An 18,804-nucleotide genomic window follows, 5' to 3' on the forward strand; every position below is an offset into this window, starting at 1 on the left:
CTTGGCAATAAGGGCACATTGTTGACTCATATCCAGCTTCTCATCTACTGTAATCCCCAGGTTCTTTTCTCAAGCAAGAGAAAGTCAGCACTGAAACAGTTCCAAGGTTAATTCTATAAATGCCAAAGCACCAGTTGGTGATTATTCAAGGCGTTTTTCTTGCTCACTATATCCAAGAGACTTTGCTCTGTTGGTATTATAGGAATGGCAGAGTCCTAAAAGGTTGTGTAAAGCTAACAAGCCAGCCAGTTCTGCACCCCTTCACTTTATCAGTGAAAATTCCTTCCTTGATATCTCCAGGCAATCACTGGAACCTTAGCTGGGATGGAAATAAGGCAAAGAAATACCCCAGCTTGAGGAGTTGGCTCAGGCATGGTGAGAGGGGCAGAGCCATCCCTGGAAGCTGAGTGGGGGCATGAGGAGAGATGCTAGAGTCATAGTTAGGGTACGTCTAGACTACAGGCTTTTGTCGACAGAAATTTTGTCGACAGATACTGTCGACAAAGAGCGTCTAGACTACATTCAGTTCTGTCAACAAAGCAAGCTGCTTTGTCGACATGGCAGTGTAGATGCAAAGGACAGTTTAGATGTAATAACACTTTCTGTCAACAGAACTCTGTTGACAGAAGGCGTTATTCCTCATAAAATGAGGTTTACCAGCATTGACAAAACTGCTGAGTTCTGTTGACATTATGTTGACAGAACTCAGCGGTAGTGTAGACGCAGGTTTAGTTTTGTCATCAAAAGTCCACTTTTGTCGACAAAACCCTGTAGTCTAGACACACCCTTAGAGTTGGACTGCTGGGGATGAATGTACTTTTTGGACTGCATTGGAGGAGAGGGATTTTGGTTTATGATGATGAGACTTTGGACAATAAATTAATCCCCTCAAACGAGGCTATTTTTATACTCTAAAGGGAGTGTGTTACTTGAGGAATTGAGTAGGAAATTGAGACTGGGGCCACTTGCTGGAATGCCCTGAGGCAGGTTCTCAGTGACCATTTAATTTCTTGTCAACCACACAGAATCTGGTCCCCATTGTCCTTTTTCCCAACCAGAAACTATGGCTGATGCTTAAGGACTATCTGAAGGGTTAATTATCTCTTTCTGATGCATTTCATGATTAGTCTGTACTAGTCTTTTCTGGCAGAAGGTGAGAGCCAGTGAGGAACTCACTTGAAAAACATACTGCTCTTATTATCTGTCTTGTGCTTCTACCGATGCAGTGAAACTCTTTATCTCAGTTGGCTGCTGGAATACATTCAACCAGAAACACTATCAAACCTTTCTATCGCTGCTTGTGTTGCTGCTGTCCAGTATTGCACTAGATCAAATCTAGTTAGAACTTAACATCTCATGTTCCCACCTTCTTCCTAGTAGATGAACTGCCTCACATTTTTTCATTATTGTTTTCTTAATGAAAATATAAAAATATTTTTTTCAGACACACTTCACAAACTAAATATCCTATCTTGAAGATAATTGAGCCGAACCACCTTATAAAACAAATTATCTTCTCCTCTTGATGCATGTGAATGTAACTTATTGCTCAGTAAACAAAATGAGTTTCCCTCTGTGGCTGATCTGCAGAGGTATGGAGCTATTACAATTCTCAGCTTGAGAGGTTGGGTCTTTAACTCATTCTTTTCTCAGTAGAAACTTCTGGTTTAATCCTAAATGAGCCCTCACATCAGGGATGGAATTGAGAACAAAGTGGAGCTAACATGTTTGGCTCTCAAGGTGATAACTGTACTAGATTTCTCTATCTTTTGGCTCAGGTACAGAAGAGACTACACAATACATATTGATCAGCTGGGATCACAGACATTTGGCTAAACATAGGCATGTGTGAGGGGAGCCTTGTGTCAGTGAGCCTTGCTACATAGAATCATAGAACTGGAAGGGACCCTGAAAGGTCATTGAGTCCAGTCCCCTGACCTCGTGGAAGGACCATGCACCATCTAGACCATCCCTGATAGACATTTATCTAACCTACTCTTAAATATCTCCAGAGACAGAGATTCTACAACATCACTAGGCAATTTATTCCAGTGTTTAACCACCCGGACAGGAAGTTTTTCCTAATGTCCAACCTAAACCTCCCTTGCTGCAGTTTAAGCCCATTACTTCTTATCCTATCATCAGAGGTCAAAGAGAACAATTTTTCTCCCTCCTCTTTGTCAGACAGACCCTTTTAGATACTTGAAAATCACTATCATGTCTCTCTTCAGTCTTCTCCTTTCCAAACTAAACAAGCTGAATTCTTTCACTCTTCCCTCATAGCTCATGTTCTCTAGAGTAGATCTTTAAGCATTCTTGTTGCTCTTCTCTGGACTTTTTCCAATTTTTCCACATCTTTCTTGATCTGTTGTACCCAGAACTGGACACAGTGCTCCAATTGAAGTCTAATCAGTACAGTGTAGAGTAGAAAAATGACTTCTTATGTCTTGCTCACAACACTCATGTTAATGCATCCCAGAATCATGCTTGCTTTTTTTTTTCCAGCAGTGTCCTACTATTGACTCATATTTAGCTTATGGTCCACTAAGACCCCTAGTTCCCTTTCTGAAGCACTACTTCCTAGACGGTTGCTAATTATTCTGTATGACTCTGTCTAGTCTGCATTTCAATTTTTTTTTAAAAGAACAGACTCGTTCTTCCACCATTCCTGTAAATCTGGTTCTATGAGCCATAAGGGATCGCTTGAAAGAACACTTTTTTCCCGAAATTTGTCACCATGTTGATGCACCAAATTTTGAAAGAGCCTCTTTTGAAAGTAAATTTGCGGTACACAAATTGTGTATCTTTTCCATTTTAACATTTCAGTCTAGACGTAGCCTATGTGTGAAACTGATTATTCCTTCCTAAGTGGAGTACTTTGTATTTATCCTTGTTAAACTTTATCCTATTTACCTCAGACTATTTCTCCAGTTTGTTCAGATCATTTTGAATTATAACTGTAAGGGTTACATAACCCTATTTTCTAAAGCAGTTGGAACCCCTCCCCTCTTGATATCATCTGCAAACTTAATAAGCGTACTTTCTATGTCAATATTTAAATTGTTGATGAAGATATTGAATAGAATGGGTCCCTAAACAGGCTTCTGTGAAACTGCACTTGTTATGCTCTTCCAGAATGATTGTGAATCATTAATGACTACTTTCTGAGAACAGTTATCCAGCCAGTTATGCGCCCACCTTATAGTAGCCCCATCTAAGTTGTATTTGCCTAGTCTATTGATAAGAAGATCATGTGAGACCATATCAAATGCCTTACTAAAATCTAGGTATGCCACATCCACCACTTCTCCCTTATAGACAAGACTTGTTATCCTATCAAAGAAAGCTTTCAGATTGGTTTGACATGATTTGTTCTTTACAAATCCATACTAGCTATTACCTTATTTTCTTCCAGATGTTTACAGATGAATTCCTCAATTACTTATTCCATTATCTTTCCTGGCACAGAAGTTTAACAGAAGTTAAACTGATTGGTTTGTAGTTTCCTGGGTTGTTCTTATTTCCCTTTTTAAAGATGGGCACTATACTTGCCCTTTTCCAGTCTTCTAGAATCTCTCCTGTCTTCCATGATTTTTCAAAGATGATAGCAGATACCTCCTCTATCAGCTCCTTGAATATTCTAGGATACATTTAATCAGGCCTTGGTGACTTGCAGACATCTAACTTTTCTAAGTAATTTTTAACTTGTTCTTTTTTATTTTATCTTCTAAATCTACCCCATTTCCACCAGCATTCACTATGTTAGGCATTCCTTCATCAACAGACTTCTTGGTGAAGACTGAAACAAAGAAGTCATTAAGCACCTCTAGGACTACATAGTCTATAATGCAGCATGATAACATTAAATCAACACACATTAAAAGAGCCACCATATTCATTTGCTTTATTCATTCACAAAATTCTTTAAAGATACAGACATAAGAAGGTGAGATCTAAGATACATTAGATATGTATGTCTAGATAGGGACTTATCTTATCTATCTATCTATCTATCTATCTATCTATCTATCTATCTATCTATCTATCTATCTATCTATCTATCTATTATAGTGCATCTGTCTGTGTATCTGTTAATCCATTTGTTTAAACCTCCTCCTAAACCACAAGAGCTCAGGTCACCAAATTCAGTATGTAGCTTCCTCTTACCCTAGGTCAGAGTTTGGTTGTGCCTGGAAAATGAGAAGTGCCGGGAATGGGACTATTTTCCCATAACATGGAATGGGAGGGGCACAGAGATGAGAGGGATGTGATACTGAGAGTGGCCACTAGAGGCAGCTGCAGCACCAAGAGAGTGGCCAGCAGGGCTGATGCTCTGCCATCTTGCCTGCCTGAAGATGAGTAAGGAGCCCTCCTGCACCAAACTTGAAGCCTACCACCCCTGGGGAGAGCTGCGGGCTGGGGCAGGGAGGGTGCTAAAGGCAGGCCAGCAGGAGACGGGGAAGCCCCCAGAGAGCCTGGAGGCTGTGGGCGGTGAGCTGCAGCAGGCCATGTAGGCTGGCCCCTCCCCAGACAGGTTGCAGTTGGGGAGAGGCTGCTGGAAGCCCCCGGAGCCTTGCCCCGCACAGACAGTTTGCAGGCTGCATGTGGGAGTGGGGGATTGGGAGAGCAACCCCCCCCCCCCAGAGCCTCATTCCCTCCTCCCACAGACAGCCTGCAGGCTGGAGGGGCAGCTGAAGGGGGTGGTAGTCTCTGGACCCTCCTCCGCCCAATAGCCTGCAGGAGAAAGGAGGTGTGCTTGTATTCTCTTTTGATACTGCAATTCTGCAGTGGTCCCATAAGTTTGGCCAGTTCCCAGGCCTACTCAGTAGTCTGCACTGGGAGACAACCTGGGTCCCATTTGTCCCTAGACAGAGAACAGGGATGAACTTGCTCCTACTAAAGCTCAAAGTTTTTGCCATATCTCATATTAAGAGACAGTGGTTGATGTTTTTCAATAAGTGATGCCACTAATATACTTAGTTTTACCATAATTTTCTTTCCTAATTAATAGAGAATTTTTCCTAGTTGTTGCTTTTTTTTATGGACAGAGAGGCAGCAGGTATACATGTCCTTGTCTAAAACATACAGTGACTGGCATCCTAGGCAGTAGTTACTTAGACAGGAGTTACAGAGAAAAACATATAAAAATTAGAGAATCCCAAATAATAAATTTAAACAGTAGGCTGATAATATCAATCCCTTGAAAAGAAATAGTTGTGAAGTCTCCAGGGCCGTGTCCAGACTCAGGGGTTTTTTCGGGAAAAGTAGCCTTTTCCCGAAAAAACTTCCCCTGCGTCCAGACTCAAGCCGCGTTCTTTCGAAATTATTTCGAAAGAACGCGGCTTTTCTTTCGATGGCGGGAAACCTCGTTTCACGAGGAAGAACGCCTTCTTTCGAAAATTCCTCTTTCGAAAGAAGGCGTTCTTCAATGTAAAGAGGCCGTCTTCGAAAGAGAGCATCCAGACTCGCTGGGTGCTCTCTTTCAAAAAAGCGGATTTCTTCTTTCGAAAGATCCGCCTGCAGTCTAGATGCGATCTTTTGAAAGAGGCCTCTTTCGAAAGAAGCCTGCAGTCTAGACATAGCCCAGCTGATCCCAGGCTCCTAATGCACTGTCCTTTTAAAGCACCAAAACGGCACTTCAGAGGGGCAGTGCAAGGAAAGCCAGCACTTCAAAGGGACTTTGCAACAGCGGACCTGGAGATCTGCTGGAGTCCCCAGCTGATCCTAGGTTTCTAATGAGCTGTCCCTTGGAAACGTCACCACAGTGCATCCAAGGGGCAACGTTGCATGAAGCCCGGGGTCCAGCTGGAGATTCCAGCTGATCCCAAGCTCCGTGCAGTGCTGCCCTGTTGAAATGCCACCACAGCGTTTCAAAGGGGAGGCGCACACGATTAATTGCGATTACATTTTTTAATTGTTTGACAGCCCTGATGTTTTTTTAAACAAGTTCATATTATTGCTTAGAATAGACCACCTGTAAAATTCACTGGGTAGGGAATCCCTGAGTGTTTTAAATATTCTTAAACAGATTGCTTTCTACATAAATAAGGAGTACATTTTTCAAAGCAGTAGTTGGGAGGTACAAACACAAACGCTTATTTATTTCATGAGCTACTTTACTCTTACATGTACTGTAGTCCTATTTATCTGAGTGGGTACTTAACTTTATTTGTGTATTTAAGTGCATATTGTAAAATTCAGAGACAGCATTTGTAAACACTCACAAATATTCATGTAAGAAATAGTAAGTGAATAAAAATAAGATAGGACATTTTTAAATATTTGCAGCTTTGAAGTAAACACAAATTAGTTAAACCATGCTTCTATCTCTCCCTTGTTTTGTTTTAGCCATGCTATATTGGTCTTCACTGTTTCGAGAGCTTGTTTCCTGGGTGCTTCTCCTGCTCCAGCAATAGGGTATTTCTCAAAGAAATTTTCCATCTTGAAAAGAGAAAACAAAATGAATTCTGTGCTAGGCATCTTAAAAAATAAAAAGGCAAATTTCCTGCAGAGGAAGAGCTTATAATTTAGTGGTTTAAAATGATAATAGATATCATCTCCATACCTGCCAAAGCTGAAGGTCAGTGTTGAATGTTTGGGTTATGGATACCAGTCGACCAAGATATGCATTGTTGAGAGTGTATCTGGAAAAAAAAGCATTTGATATAAAATCAGATTGCTTTTTGAAGTGTTTTTTCCTTTACTGTTAATAAACTCTTTTTGTTCTTTATCCTTTAGCATCATGAAATAGATGTTGCCCCACATATCTAGATATTAGCAGAAATATTATGAAAATCATAATGTTACATTATTTGTGTACTATTCTGCAGGTTAATTACACCTGGCAAGATCTGTGATGTAAACATTCAAAGAACCATGTCTACTGCATAAAATCAAGTCAACCCTTGAGAGAAATTTCTATTACAACACTTTCATGTGTCTATCCCTTTGTAGCACTAAAATTGTGTACAATCAGAGGACCTCTGTAAATTGGCCAGCTTACTGTGGTTTGGTGCCCCCATGGAAGTTTGTTAGTTCCCCTTTCTAGTGCCTTACTCAGGTAGCTGAAGAGAAAAGATGCCCCAGGAACCAGTATGAATACACAAGAGCAAAGCTGGAAACTGATTTCATTGTCATAATGGGTGTGTCTAGACTACATGGCTCCGTCGATGGAGCCATGTAGATGAGTTTACTTGGCAAAGGGAAATGAAACCCCTTCCTGCTTCTCCACGTGGGAACTAATGATACGGCCAAGAATGACCTTGAGCAGGTTACTGTGGATTATGTAGCACTGGGAAGAAGGATTCAAGAATTCGGAGCGCAAGTGGTGTTCTCGTCCATCCTCCCTGTTGGAGGGAAAGGACTGGGCAGGGATCGTCAAATTGAGGGCGTAAATGCGTGGTTGTGCAGGTTGTGTTGCAAAGAGGGCTTTGGTTTCTTCGACCATGGGACTCTGTTCTGGGCACAATGACCAGGGAGGAGTTTAAAGGTATAGCTCGAGAATGCCTGGGGGTTATCAGAAAGGCAAAAGCGCAAATGGAATTGTGACTGGCTAAGGATGTGAAGGATAACAAGAAAGGTTTCTACAGGCATATTAACAAGAAGAAGGTGATCAGAGAGGGTGTGCGGCCCCTACTGGATGAAGGAGGCAACCTAGTGACAGATGATGTGGGGAAAGCTGAATTACTCTATGCTTTCTTTGCCTCTGTATTCACAGTTAAGGTGAGCTCCCAGACTAATGTGCTAAGTGACGCAAGATGGGATGAAGATGGACAGCCCTTGGTGGGTAAAGAACACGTTAGGAACTATTTAGAAAAGCTAAACGTACACAAATCCATGGGTCTGGACTTAATGTATCCGAGGGTACTGAGGGAGTTGGCAAATGTCATTGAGGAGCCTTTGGCCATTATCTTTGAAAAGTCGTGGAGATCAGGAGAAATCCTGGATGATTGGAAAAAGGAAAATGTAGTGCCCATCTTCAAAAAAGGGAAGAACAACAATCCAGGGAACTATAGGCCGGTCAGTCTTACCTCGGTTCCTGGAAAAATCATGGAAGGGATCCTTAAGGAATCCATTTTGAGGCACTTGGAAGAGAGGAAAGTGATTAGGAATAGTCAGTATGGATTCACAAAGGACAAGTCATGCCTGACCAATCTGATTAGCTTCTATAATGAGGTAACTGGCTCTGTGGACATGGGAAAGTCAGTGGATGTGATATATCTTGACTTTAGCAAGGCTGTTGATACAATCTCCCACAATATTCTTGCCAGGAAGTTAAGGGAATGTGGATTGGACAAATGGACGGTAAGATGGATAGAAAGATGGCTAGAAAGCCGGGCCCAGCGGGTAGTGATCAACGGCTCGATGTCAGGATGGCGGTGGGTTTCTAGTGGAGTGCCCCAAGGTTCAGTTCTGGGACCGGTTTTGTTCAATATCTTTATTAATGACCTGGATGAGGGGATGGATTGCACCCTCAGCAAGTTTGCGGATGACACTAAGCTAGGGGGAGAGGTAGATACGCTGGAGGGCAGAGATAGCATCCAGAGTGACTTAGACAAATTGGAGGATTGGGCCACAAGAAATCTGATGAGGTTCAACAAGGACAAGTGCAGAGTCCTGCACTTGGGAAGGAAGAATCCCAAGCATAGTTACAAGCTGGGGACTAACCAGTTAAGTAGTAATTCTGCAGAAAAGGACCTGGGGATTACAGTGGATGAGAAGCTGGATATGAATCAACAGTGTGCCCTTGTAGCCAAGAAGGCTAATGGAATATTTAGGTTGCATTAAGAGGAGCATTGCCAGCAGATCCAGAGATGTCCTTATTCCCCTTTATTCGGCTTTGGTGAGGCCACATCTGGAGTATTGTGTCCAGTTCTGGGCCCCCCACTACAAAAAGGATGTGGACGCATTGGAGAGGGTCCAGCAGAGGGCAACCAAAATGATTAGGGGCCTGGAGCATATGACTTATGAGGAGAGGCTGAGGGAATTGGATCTGTTTAGTCTGCAGAAGCGAAGAGTGAGGGGGGATTTGATAGCAGCCTTCAACTTCCTGAAGGGAGGTTCCAAAGAGGATGGAGAGAGGCTGTTCTCAGTAGTGACGGATGGCAGAACAAGGAGCAATGGTCTCAAGTTGTGGTGGGAGAGGTCCAGGTTGGATATTAGGAAAAACTATTTCACTAGGAAGGTGGTGAAGCACTGGAATGGGTTACCTAGGGAAGTAGTGGAGTCTCCATCTCTGGAGGTGTTTAAGTCTCAGCTTGACAAAGCCCTGGACGGGTTGATTTAGTTGGGATTGGTCCTGCCTAGAGCAGGGGGCTGGACTTGATGACTTTCTGAGGTCTCTTCCAGCTCTATGCTTCCATGATTTAAATAATCGCCACTTAATTTACATCAAAATGGCCACCGTGCTGTGCCAATTAGCTAAATGATGGCACAGCGTGGTAGTCTAGATGGGGATCTGCCAACCTCAGAACCCTTTGTCGTCAGATCCTTTATGCCTCGTGAAACGTTTTGATGTAAATGAAGAGGTGATTATTTAAATCACCACTTCATTTCCCTTTGCCGAGTAAACTCATCTACATGGCTCCGTCGATGGAGCCATGTAGTCTAGACACACCCAATGAATGGGAATGAGAACATTGCAAGCCCCTCATTGTAGACTGGTGTAAATACACAGAATATTCTGTATTGGTCCACAGTGGGGATTGACCACTGGAAGAATTCATAGAATAATACTCCCATAACTCGGTGGACCTTGCAACAGTTTTCTCCTGCCACTGGCTGCTAGTGATCTGTCACTATTTCTCGTGACAGAAATACCTTGTAGCATAAGTCTTAACTGCTTTATCTACATCTTTTTATTCTTCAAATTCACACTACAATTCTTTCCCACAAAGATGTACGGTTCAAAAAGCCCAAATTGTAACACATAGAACTTTAAGAAATTGTCGTGCACTTTCTTTCTCTTCTTCCCAAAATCCCCTTGGCTTTTATTAAAGCAAAAAGCTTCCTAACTGATTCCTCTGGTGTTGTCACAACCTCATGTAATTCACTGAGAGTGACAACCAGTGTGCCTGTAGAAAATCAGAATGGGCACTATCTATGTGGGTGAAATGACTGGATATGTGGTTTTTTTTTGGGGGGGGGTAGAAAAATCTACGAGAGGCATTGGGCTACAGTGCATTCTCTTTGTACCTGTTGCTCATGCCTTTTAGTTGGCCTAGCAGTTGCAGCCCTTTCATGCCACTTGCATGGTTAGTCATTGAGTCCATGGAATTATTGATACCCCGGTACAACAGTTTATAATAAAGTGGTTTGAAGACTTCCTCTGAAGTTTAATTATTCCACTATTAGGTAGCCATTCAGCTTAAGTGGTATGGCAGGCCTCATACCGTCCTTCAATCTGTAAAGTGCTGAGTGTTGTGAAAACTGGCAGATTAGGGTGCTCAGTATCTCACAGGATCAAAATGCAAATGATTAGATTCTCCAAAGAGCTGGGCTCCCATAAACCAATGGAGTTATTCACATGCTTAAAATTGGGCAGATTCTTGACTGCTTGAAATGGAGCCTTCAGTGTGTTTCCTATTTTATTCAGTGTTTCAAATATTGAATAGCTAACTACTTTGACCAAAAGAGAGGTATGTAACTATGTAAATAATAAACACACCAACTCTTGCTTTGTGCTATTCAGCAAGTTTTGATTCATATTGGAACTTAAGTCTAGGATTTTCAAGCAGTATTTCATTTATTTTTCACCATGGGCTGCAATAATGAAATGCACAGCCATTTTCAGCACTCTGTTCAAAGGCGTTGCTGCTTAAAGCCTCTTGCTTCCACAAGCCATTTGCTGCAACAAATGGGAAAACCCAAAGAAATTTGCAAGATTTGCATCACATTAAGAGAAATGGATTGATGTGTTCCTGCATCTAATGATGACTGTAGGAAGAGACTAAAGTAGAGAGAGATTAGAAAATAAAGAGCAGCAGACTTAGAACGAAGTATAGAACATTCAAAAGATGTTGACGTACCTTTTGACTAGATAGTCCCAGTTGAGTCGCATCCAGTCCCAAGCCATGGTTTTACCATAGCTGTTATAGGAGATGTATTTCAGGACAGTGAACGCATCCTGACTTTTAATAAGACTAGTGTTGTAAATATACTTTAGATACCTAGGAGAAACCAGATGGGAAACAATTACACAGACTTGGAAATCTTTCCTTATAGCTTGTGAAAAGTGAGTTGTAAAGTAACTATTCAAGTATGTATTTTCCAAGACTGAGTATAAGAAATAGTGAAAGCCATCTTAATATTCTCATGTCTTTGCTTGTTTGCTGAGACCAGCCTAAACCATCTGGTGGGAACAGTTCATATTTGCAGAAATATTTGTAGTTTATTATGGAAAAATATAGCACTAGATACTTATTTTTTCCTAGAGCATTTTAAGGATGGTTACCTGTTAGGAATAAGATTTTCAAAATCACCATAGGCACATAGGTTTTAATGTTTTTTAAAGGAGCAAGACTCAAGGGATAACAATTGCATCTTACACATAAGTATGACCTTGCGTACACATCGGCTATGTCTATACTGCACCCGGTTTGTGCAAGAAATATGCAAACGAGGCATATCACCCCACTTCATTGCATAATTAACGAGGCTCCGTTTTTGCACAAGAGGCTTTTGCGCAAGAGCCATTCTTCCTAAAAAAAATGTGGAAGAACGGCTCTTGCACAAGAGGGGGGTTTTGCGCAAAAAGAGTCTAATTAATTATGGAAATGAGGCACGGCGATTTTCCATGCTTCACCTCATTTGTATATTTTTTGCACAAAACGGGGGCAGTGTAGACATAGCCTACAGGTCTTAGGCCTCAGATCCTCAAAGATACTGAGGCACCTACTTCCTGTTGATTTCCGAGGTCATGTGAAAATTTTATCCTAAATATTCAAAGTGTGAATTACCTCCTCTGCAGATTTTGTTGCGGTTTTGCTGTGTGTGTTTGAACAATCCGTGTTTTAGTCACAGAACTGATGACTATGTGGGGGTGAATTACAAAATAACCTTAAATGATACATACACCTGTGAAGTTATACACACTGTAAGCCTTGTTTTCTCATTTACCCCTCCTACTGATACCTTCTTCCCTACTCTTCTAGTGCTTCTTGTTGTTGTCTTTGGGGCAAGGACTGTCATTTTCTGTGCTAGCACATAGGGGCCCGGATCCCAGCTGGGACCTTGGAGAATAGTGCTTTGATGATGGTAGTAGTAACAATTAGTTCTATGCTTACAAGAGACAAAGGGCTATAAAAAACAGCACTTGAGCATATTATTTCAAGCAGGGAAGCAATGACTTTGTCTAGATACCAGAAGTATTGCCTCAGGGAGAACTATTTAAGAGTGACAGCATTTTACAAGCTTCTGTAGTCTATATCATATTTCATATATGACAAAAAGGAGAAGGAGCATTAATTCTACTAGAAAATAACACTCGGCATATTTTCAGCAACCTGTCCAGAAGCGTGATGTTCTTCACTGATGCCAGACCATAAAGCAACTTTTCTTTCTCTTGAGCTAATGGAGTGCTTTGATATTTCTGAAACATGTAGTTCCATGATGTCTCATTTCCAGAGTTCTGCATCCCATAGCGATAAACCAAGAGCCGGAGATTTACAGGTAGACTTTAAAAAAAAAAAAAAAAAAAGGATTATCACCTTTTTCCTTAGTGGCATTATATACCATACACAGTACTCTTAACTGAATGCAGAAACTGTAAATATTCACCTTGCTCCATTTAACCAGGAATAAAATAAGGTAGATGCATTGTTTAAAGCATCTGTGTCGTCCATACGGCATGCAAATTCTAAAACAGCTGCACGAAGAAGCCTTAAAACACAGGGAGAGAGAGAGATTTTTGTAGGTGTGCAACACTGAATCTCCATAGAATATTAATGTATGCCATAAATTCTTAACCTTGTCACATGGCTTCCAGTTTCATCATCATTCCAACCAAGCTTACTAGCAATGGGTTTAACCAAACTGCGAAAGTATGCCTGAAATAAAGAGGTTTTCTGATTATATTTAAGAGTTTCATGATGTAACAAGGTTTTCAGAGTCATAATTTGCCTTTTTAAATATTCCAACAATAGCTCTTAACTATACCTGGGGGGGAAATTCCTCAATAAAGTTAGCATGTCATGAAAGGATGGGAACATCATACTGCTCTTTGCTTTGCACTATTATGGTGTGCTGGACAAAACATTAAGATGTCCAACCATCCTTAAGCCTTGTATATACTATAACATATCCATAAACTAGCACAAACTCTGATATAATGCCAACTACAGTTTGTGCTTATTTGTACCGACCATAAAATATGTTCAGCCCCAGGGTCAGGTTTCATGATTGCCCACAATCTGATCAAGACATGGTTACGTTTCATGGTGCAGGTATGGCATGAGAAATGTTGCGGTGTTGAACAATCTTGCTTGTAATTCTCACAAGCCATCCGTAGGGGGGTGTGGGATCTGGGGCAACTCCTTGTCCTCTTGCCCCTCCCGTGAGCAATGTCGTCCAGGGGATTCTGGGGACCTGGGGTGGTGGCAGCAGGGTTCACCTCCCCACACCCACACTCAGCAGCTTGCTCCACCTCACTGTGCCGCCTTATCCCGGCCCACTGCCCCTTGCTTCTCTACAGGTGAAGGGATCCAGAGCACTCTGGGCAAGATGCTCTGCTGCCCACTGTTGCTGTGAAGATGCATGCAGCGAGCCAGGAAAGGTCAGCAGGGTGGGGTGGAGTATGCTGCCGGGCCGCTCCAGCCCCTGATGCCTATGGTGAGTGTGGAGGAAGGCGACCCCTGCTGCCACCGTCAATCCATAATCACATAGTTCTTCCTGTCCGTAGGATGGTTGGGGTGCCTGTGGTGGGGCCCCCAAAAGTGTGGAGCTTGGCATGGCTGCCCTGATTTGTCCTATGGACAGGAAGGCTCTGAATATGCAGGACAAACCTAGTACAAAAAAAACTATGCTGTGAACAATCAAAATAGGTGGCAACCATAACTGGGAACACTGATTTTATTTCTAGTATATGGGCCTAGACTGTGGATCTGTATAAATGAGGTGTTTATATGAATCAGCTTGGAAAATATATGTTAAGAGTCTAATAAAAATATACACATTTTAATGTTGAAATTATGCATAAAATAGCTACAGCAACTTTAAAAATCACTCTGCTTTCACTACTGCCATTGTTATAACCCTGACATGGCTATAACTGAACACGTAAGAAGAATAGATTATAAGCAAGACTTTCATTGGCTGCATCACCTTAAACTTGGGGTAAAGCTCTGTATCATCTGTAAGCATCTCTCTGAGGTAAGATACAGCTGTTATAACACCGTTCCAAGGTAAATAGTCCTCTTCATTTTGTAAATATTTTGTTAGATTCAATGAAACAGAGTAATCCAGAAGTTCAGCCCTGAGGAAGGAAGAGAGATAGTTGAAAGAAACGTACAAATCCTGCCTTGTTTGTAAATAGAACACAAGAAGTCTAATGCACCGTGCATTAATTGAGGCAGCCATGTTACATTCTTGTGGGGAGCTCCTTTCAGAACCAGTTCATTGTATGCAATTGAAAATCTTGCTTGCCTACTTTGGAAACTGTCTAGCTGTCTTAAAGAAGAGGGTGTATTGACCCTATCGTACAACCTATAGGAAGCAGAGGTACTCAACTCAGGACGATTTACCTCTCTAGAAGAAAATCTGTTCAAATCCAAGTTTTAGAAGTCAAATTAGAGATCAGCCTTCTATGTTTTTCATTTTCAGTGTCTTTTTACTATAGGTTTAATATCTTCTTCCTGCTCTCCTTCACTCAGTCCCTTTTCCTCTCGGTCCTCCAAATTACTCCTCCTTTCTTCCTCAGTTGTGTGCAAGACCCAGTCTACTTCTCCTCAAATAGGAAGAGAGAAGGACAGAATGGGCCCCCAAACAAGCAGTTGTCTTTTTTTCCCATCTTTGAACATGATCAGGAGAAAAAGTTTTCTTGTCTCCCTTCTCTTTTTCCCTTCACAACCACACTGACGGGGGACAGAGGTAGTCAGGGATTAGACAGAGCTAAGAAATTCTCTGTCTCCTTCGGGAAGGATCATGAGCAATGTCTTCCTCTCCTCTCCCTAAACAACTACAGGTGGGAACAGCTGTGGCTTTCTTATTCCTTTTTCCCAGTGGTAAGGTGCTATATTATGGAGCAGGCACTCAGGAGGATCCAGTGCAACCCTCTGGTCTAAAAATAGACTAGGCAAAGCGAGCACACCACCATTCAGTGCTCTTGAGAGAGCTTTCTTAAAGACTTTTATAAGTGTAAAAGAACCACACACTCCTAAATTATGGAAATTTAAAAATGATTTGTTTTGAATTTAGGAATTGACACATTCCATTTAGAAAATGTTGGAATGAATGGTTTCAATACTTTAGACTTTTTTTTTAACCAAACAAATCAGGCAAATACAACCCGAATTCACAAAATGCTTCAGTTCACCTGAATCTGTTTTTAACTCCCACAGAGGAAAAAAATTCAACAAGCTTTGATAACCAGATTGACTTCCATCTATCCTATTTCTGAGAAACCTCACTCTCACCCTATTACTTAGTGAAATGATCCAAGTCCGTATAAAAGTCTACTTCCATACACCTGCTTTTAATGTAGATGCCCAACCCCTCATTTGTGTGTATTGGAGATTTTGTACTATGATGAGAACTAAAAATCACACCCTTTTAATTGTGTTGCAATTGTAGAATCATAGAATACTAGGACTGGAAGGGACCTCAAGAGGTCATCGAGTCCAGTCCCCTGCCCTCATGGCAGGACCAAATATTGTCTAGACCGTCCCTGATAGACATTTATCTAACCTACTCTTAAATATCTCCAGAGATGGAGATTCCACAACCTCCCTGGGCAATTTATTCCAGTGTTTGACTACCCTGACAGTTAGGAACTTTTTCCTAATGTCCAACCTAAACCTCCCTTGCTGCAGTTTAAGGCCATTGCTTCTTGTTCTATCCTCAGAGGCCAAGATGAACAAGTTTTATCCCTCCTCCTTATGACACCCTTTTAGATATCTGAAGAAGTGTTATTTAATCCACAGTGCAGTGATGAATGTGTCTTAGAGGCACTATGGATACGCAGCTCTTCTCTGCTTGTTTCAAAACATGCATATTACATCAGTGCCAAAAGTATTTAGCTAAGATTTCATTTATCCACTCATAGTAAAATGCAGGAAATCTGCTGATACTATGGAGTATGTGTTGGTAGAAGTTATTTCAGATAAATAAATCATTACAACAATACCTAATGCTAATGCTAGGAAAATCATTACAACAATACATAGCAACTCTCAAAGCACTTAAAGAGGGGTTAGTATCACTGAGACATAGAGCCGCTAAAGTGACTTGCTGAAGGTCAAGCATCAACCCAGTAGCAGAGGCAGGAATACAATTGACTTTCACATCTTTTTATGACACAAAAATAAACCCTGAAGCTCTAAACATGGGAAACCATTTTAATGTTGGGGGGAAATCTAATGAATTCAGTTGTATTGCTTTCATAACTGCCCACTTGTGGGAGTAAGGGATTCCTACTCTAGCCGTTAATTTTTGCATGCAGCAATGGGTATCTAGTGGTCTGATCATATGACTGAGAGTCAGAAAGACTAATTCCTTAAGAGCTGTGTATCTCAGTATTCTTATCTGCAAAATGGGAGTGTTAATCCTTACCCACTTTACAGCATTGTTGTGAAGATTAACTAATATTTGTAATGCAGCATATAAGTAACACAGAAAATGTGTTAATGTGAATCCCACAGAGGGAACAAAGTAGCTAATATGTAACTAATATGTCATGAAATCTTGTATGCTAGTGAATTTTTGTATTGTACATAGCATTGAACATGAAGGGTTTAATTTTAAGCATATTAGGCGTATAATTCAGGCACACACTTGCAGCAACTGTATATAATTCAGGCATGTGAGAACAAATCATTATAATTATTCTTTGCATGAATAACTGCCATAACAAATAAACTGGATGCAAAATTGTGCATATATTCTGTTTATGCAGTTGCATTCTTAATGGGTTTAGTAAGCAGGCCAAACCATCTTTATTTTTCCTGACTTTTTATAGAACTGTTATCAACAGTCCTTCTAGTTCTCACAGTGTTTATCTCATTAATACACAGCTACTCAACTGCACTCCCACAAGACCCCTTCACTTCATCCAAAGACAAAAGAAATTGCCTGTATTGTGTGATAACAGCAATTAAAGTGCTAAAGAGAACACTATAGCACCATGTAAAAGAGCTGAGATGATAAACTTGGGAAAAAGTTATGGAATATACACAGGAGGTACTTTACAAATAAAGTTCTGAAGGATTATTGTGATTAGATGTCATGTACAAGAGCAGAACAGCTCTTGAAGGAGCGCTCATTATCATTCTAGAGCAATCAACTTTGTGTAGTTATCTGCTTTTGTTCACCCAATAAACCTTGAGAAGGTACACATAGTTGTGTTACCAATAAAGAAGCTATGTCTCATTAATGTTTCATGATTCAGAAAGAAATCTGGATTTTGGGATATTTATTGAGATATACACACAGAGGGGCAGATAGACCCTCTGTGACTCTCCTTAGGCATTTTGTTTCCCCCAGGAGCATGGCTTCATCTGGAACATTTCTGTCATTGCTTTGCCATCGACAGCAGGCTCAAAAAGCCAGCAGCTCTGAAGCCAGAGAAAGGAAATAAATCCTGCTTTCATTGAACTGAATGGCAAAACTCCCATTAACTTCAGTGATTCAAGATCAGACCCAAATGCTGGACAGAGAAGGCCAACCCTAACTGACATCAATAAGAGCTGTACATATGTTTAAGTTTGTTCCTTATGTAGGAAAACATGAGAAGAAAGATAAAGACTGATTTTTTTTCTTTTGGTATAATAAAAACATAATTCAAAATTTCTCATTCTTATCCAAACCAAGAGAATGCCAATATAATAAGCAGTAGGAGGACATGAAGGTTACATGAACATGTCTCTAATGCACTAATTTCGTTATAAAACCTACCTTGCCAAAGAAAACACATCATCCAACAGCCCAACACGATCGGTGGAAGAAAAAAACTACACAAGGGGAAAAAGAAAGAGAACAAGAATGATTTTTATATCTTGTAGAAAAAATAGTAATCATCAATAGACCCCAGAAACCAACAATCTTATAACCAAATCCAGTTAATTTCATCTGACTCACCTTGTGATTGTTAAGCAGATTCTTGGTTATGTCGTTCCAAATTTGTGTTTCATAATTTACACGATAAAATCCGATGTGGTTTGGATTTATTTTCAGTAAAGAAGCAGGATTCCCAGGTGTTACAGTAATTCCTGTGCCAGTAAGCAAATAGTAATGGAAAATTTACATACATATAAATAAATTGGGGGGGGGGAGGGGAAGGGCAGGAGGCAGGGTGAGGAAAGGCTCATCAGAAATATGCTCATTCCAGATGTCAGGTTTGATTTTTAACCCATATCCACAAAGGACCCAAAGTTTAATTCCAGCTTGGTTACTCTAAAATGGCAGAGAATAAAGATATTGATGCCAGCTGTTACCTTAGAATAGGAAATAACTGTGGTAAGGATGGAATCTGTCAGCAAACTTTCTTTATTAAATGGAGAATACTGTACTTAGAATAAGCAAACAGGAAATTAAGTGTTTATAATCAAAAGAATAATCACAAAGATTATTCCTATTAATATTTATTCCAAAAGC

General features: G+C 40.8%; 1 protein-coding gene across 1 annotated transcript in view; it reads right to left on the reverse strand.

Annotated features, from left to right (window-relative positions):
* Positions 1-4,492: 4,492 nt before the first annotated feature.
* The window catches only part of LOC102452377 (glutamyl aminopeptidase), a 44,355-nt gene continuing 30,043 nt past the window's right edge, over positions 4,493-18,804 (reverse strand). The window contains exons 12-20 of the mRNA XM_006119274.5: positions 18,289-18,419; positions 18,106-18,161; positions 14,320-14,470; positions 12,967-13,046; positions 12,778-12,879; positions 12,504-12,674; positions 11,028-11,168; positions 6,566-6,644; positions 4,493-6,441 (exon numbers count right to left, since the gene is read on the reverse strand). Coding sequence (XP_006119336.3) covers positions 6,307-6,441; positions 6,566-6,644; positions 11,028-11,168; positions 12,504-12,674; positions 12,778-12,879; positions 12,967-13,046; positions 14,320-14,470; positions 18,106-18,161; positions 18,289-18,419 — 1,046 coding nt within the window. The 3' untranslated portion in view covers positions 4,493-6,306. The remainder of the gene's footprint in view (positions 6,442-6,565; positions 6,645-11,027; positions 11,169-12,503; positions 12,675-12,777; positions 12,880-12,966; positions 13,047-14,319; positions 14,471-18,105; positions 18,162-18,288; positions 18,420-18,804) is intronic.

The sequence above is a fragment of the Pelodiscus sinensis genome, chromosome 4 (assembly GCF_052426305.1).
Source record: "Pelodiscus sinensis isolate ZL-2025 chromosome 4, ASM5242630v1, whole genome shotgun sequence".
Taxonomy (NCBI): domain Eukaryota; kingdom Metazoa; phylum Chordata; order Testudines; family Trionychidae; genus Pelodiscus; species Pelodiscus sinensis.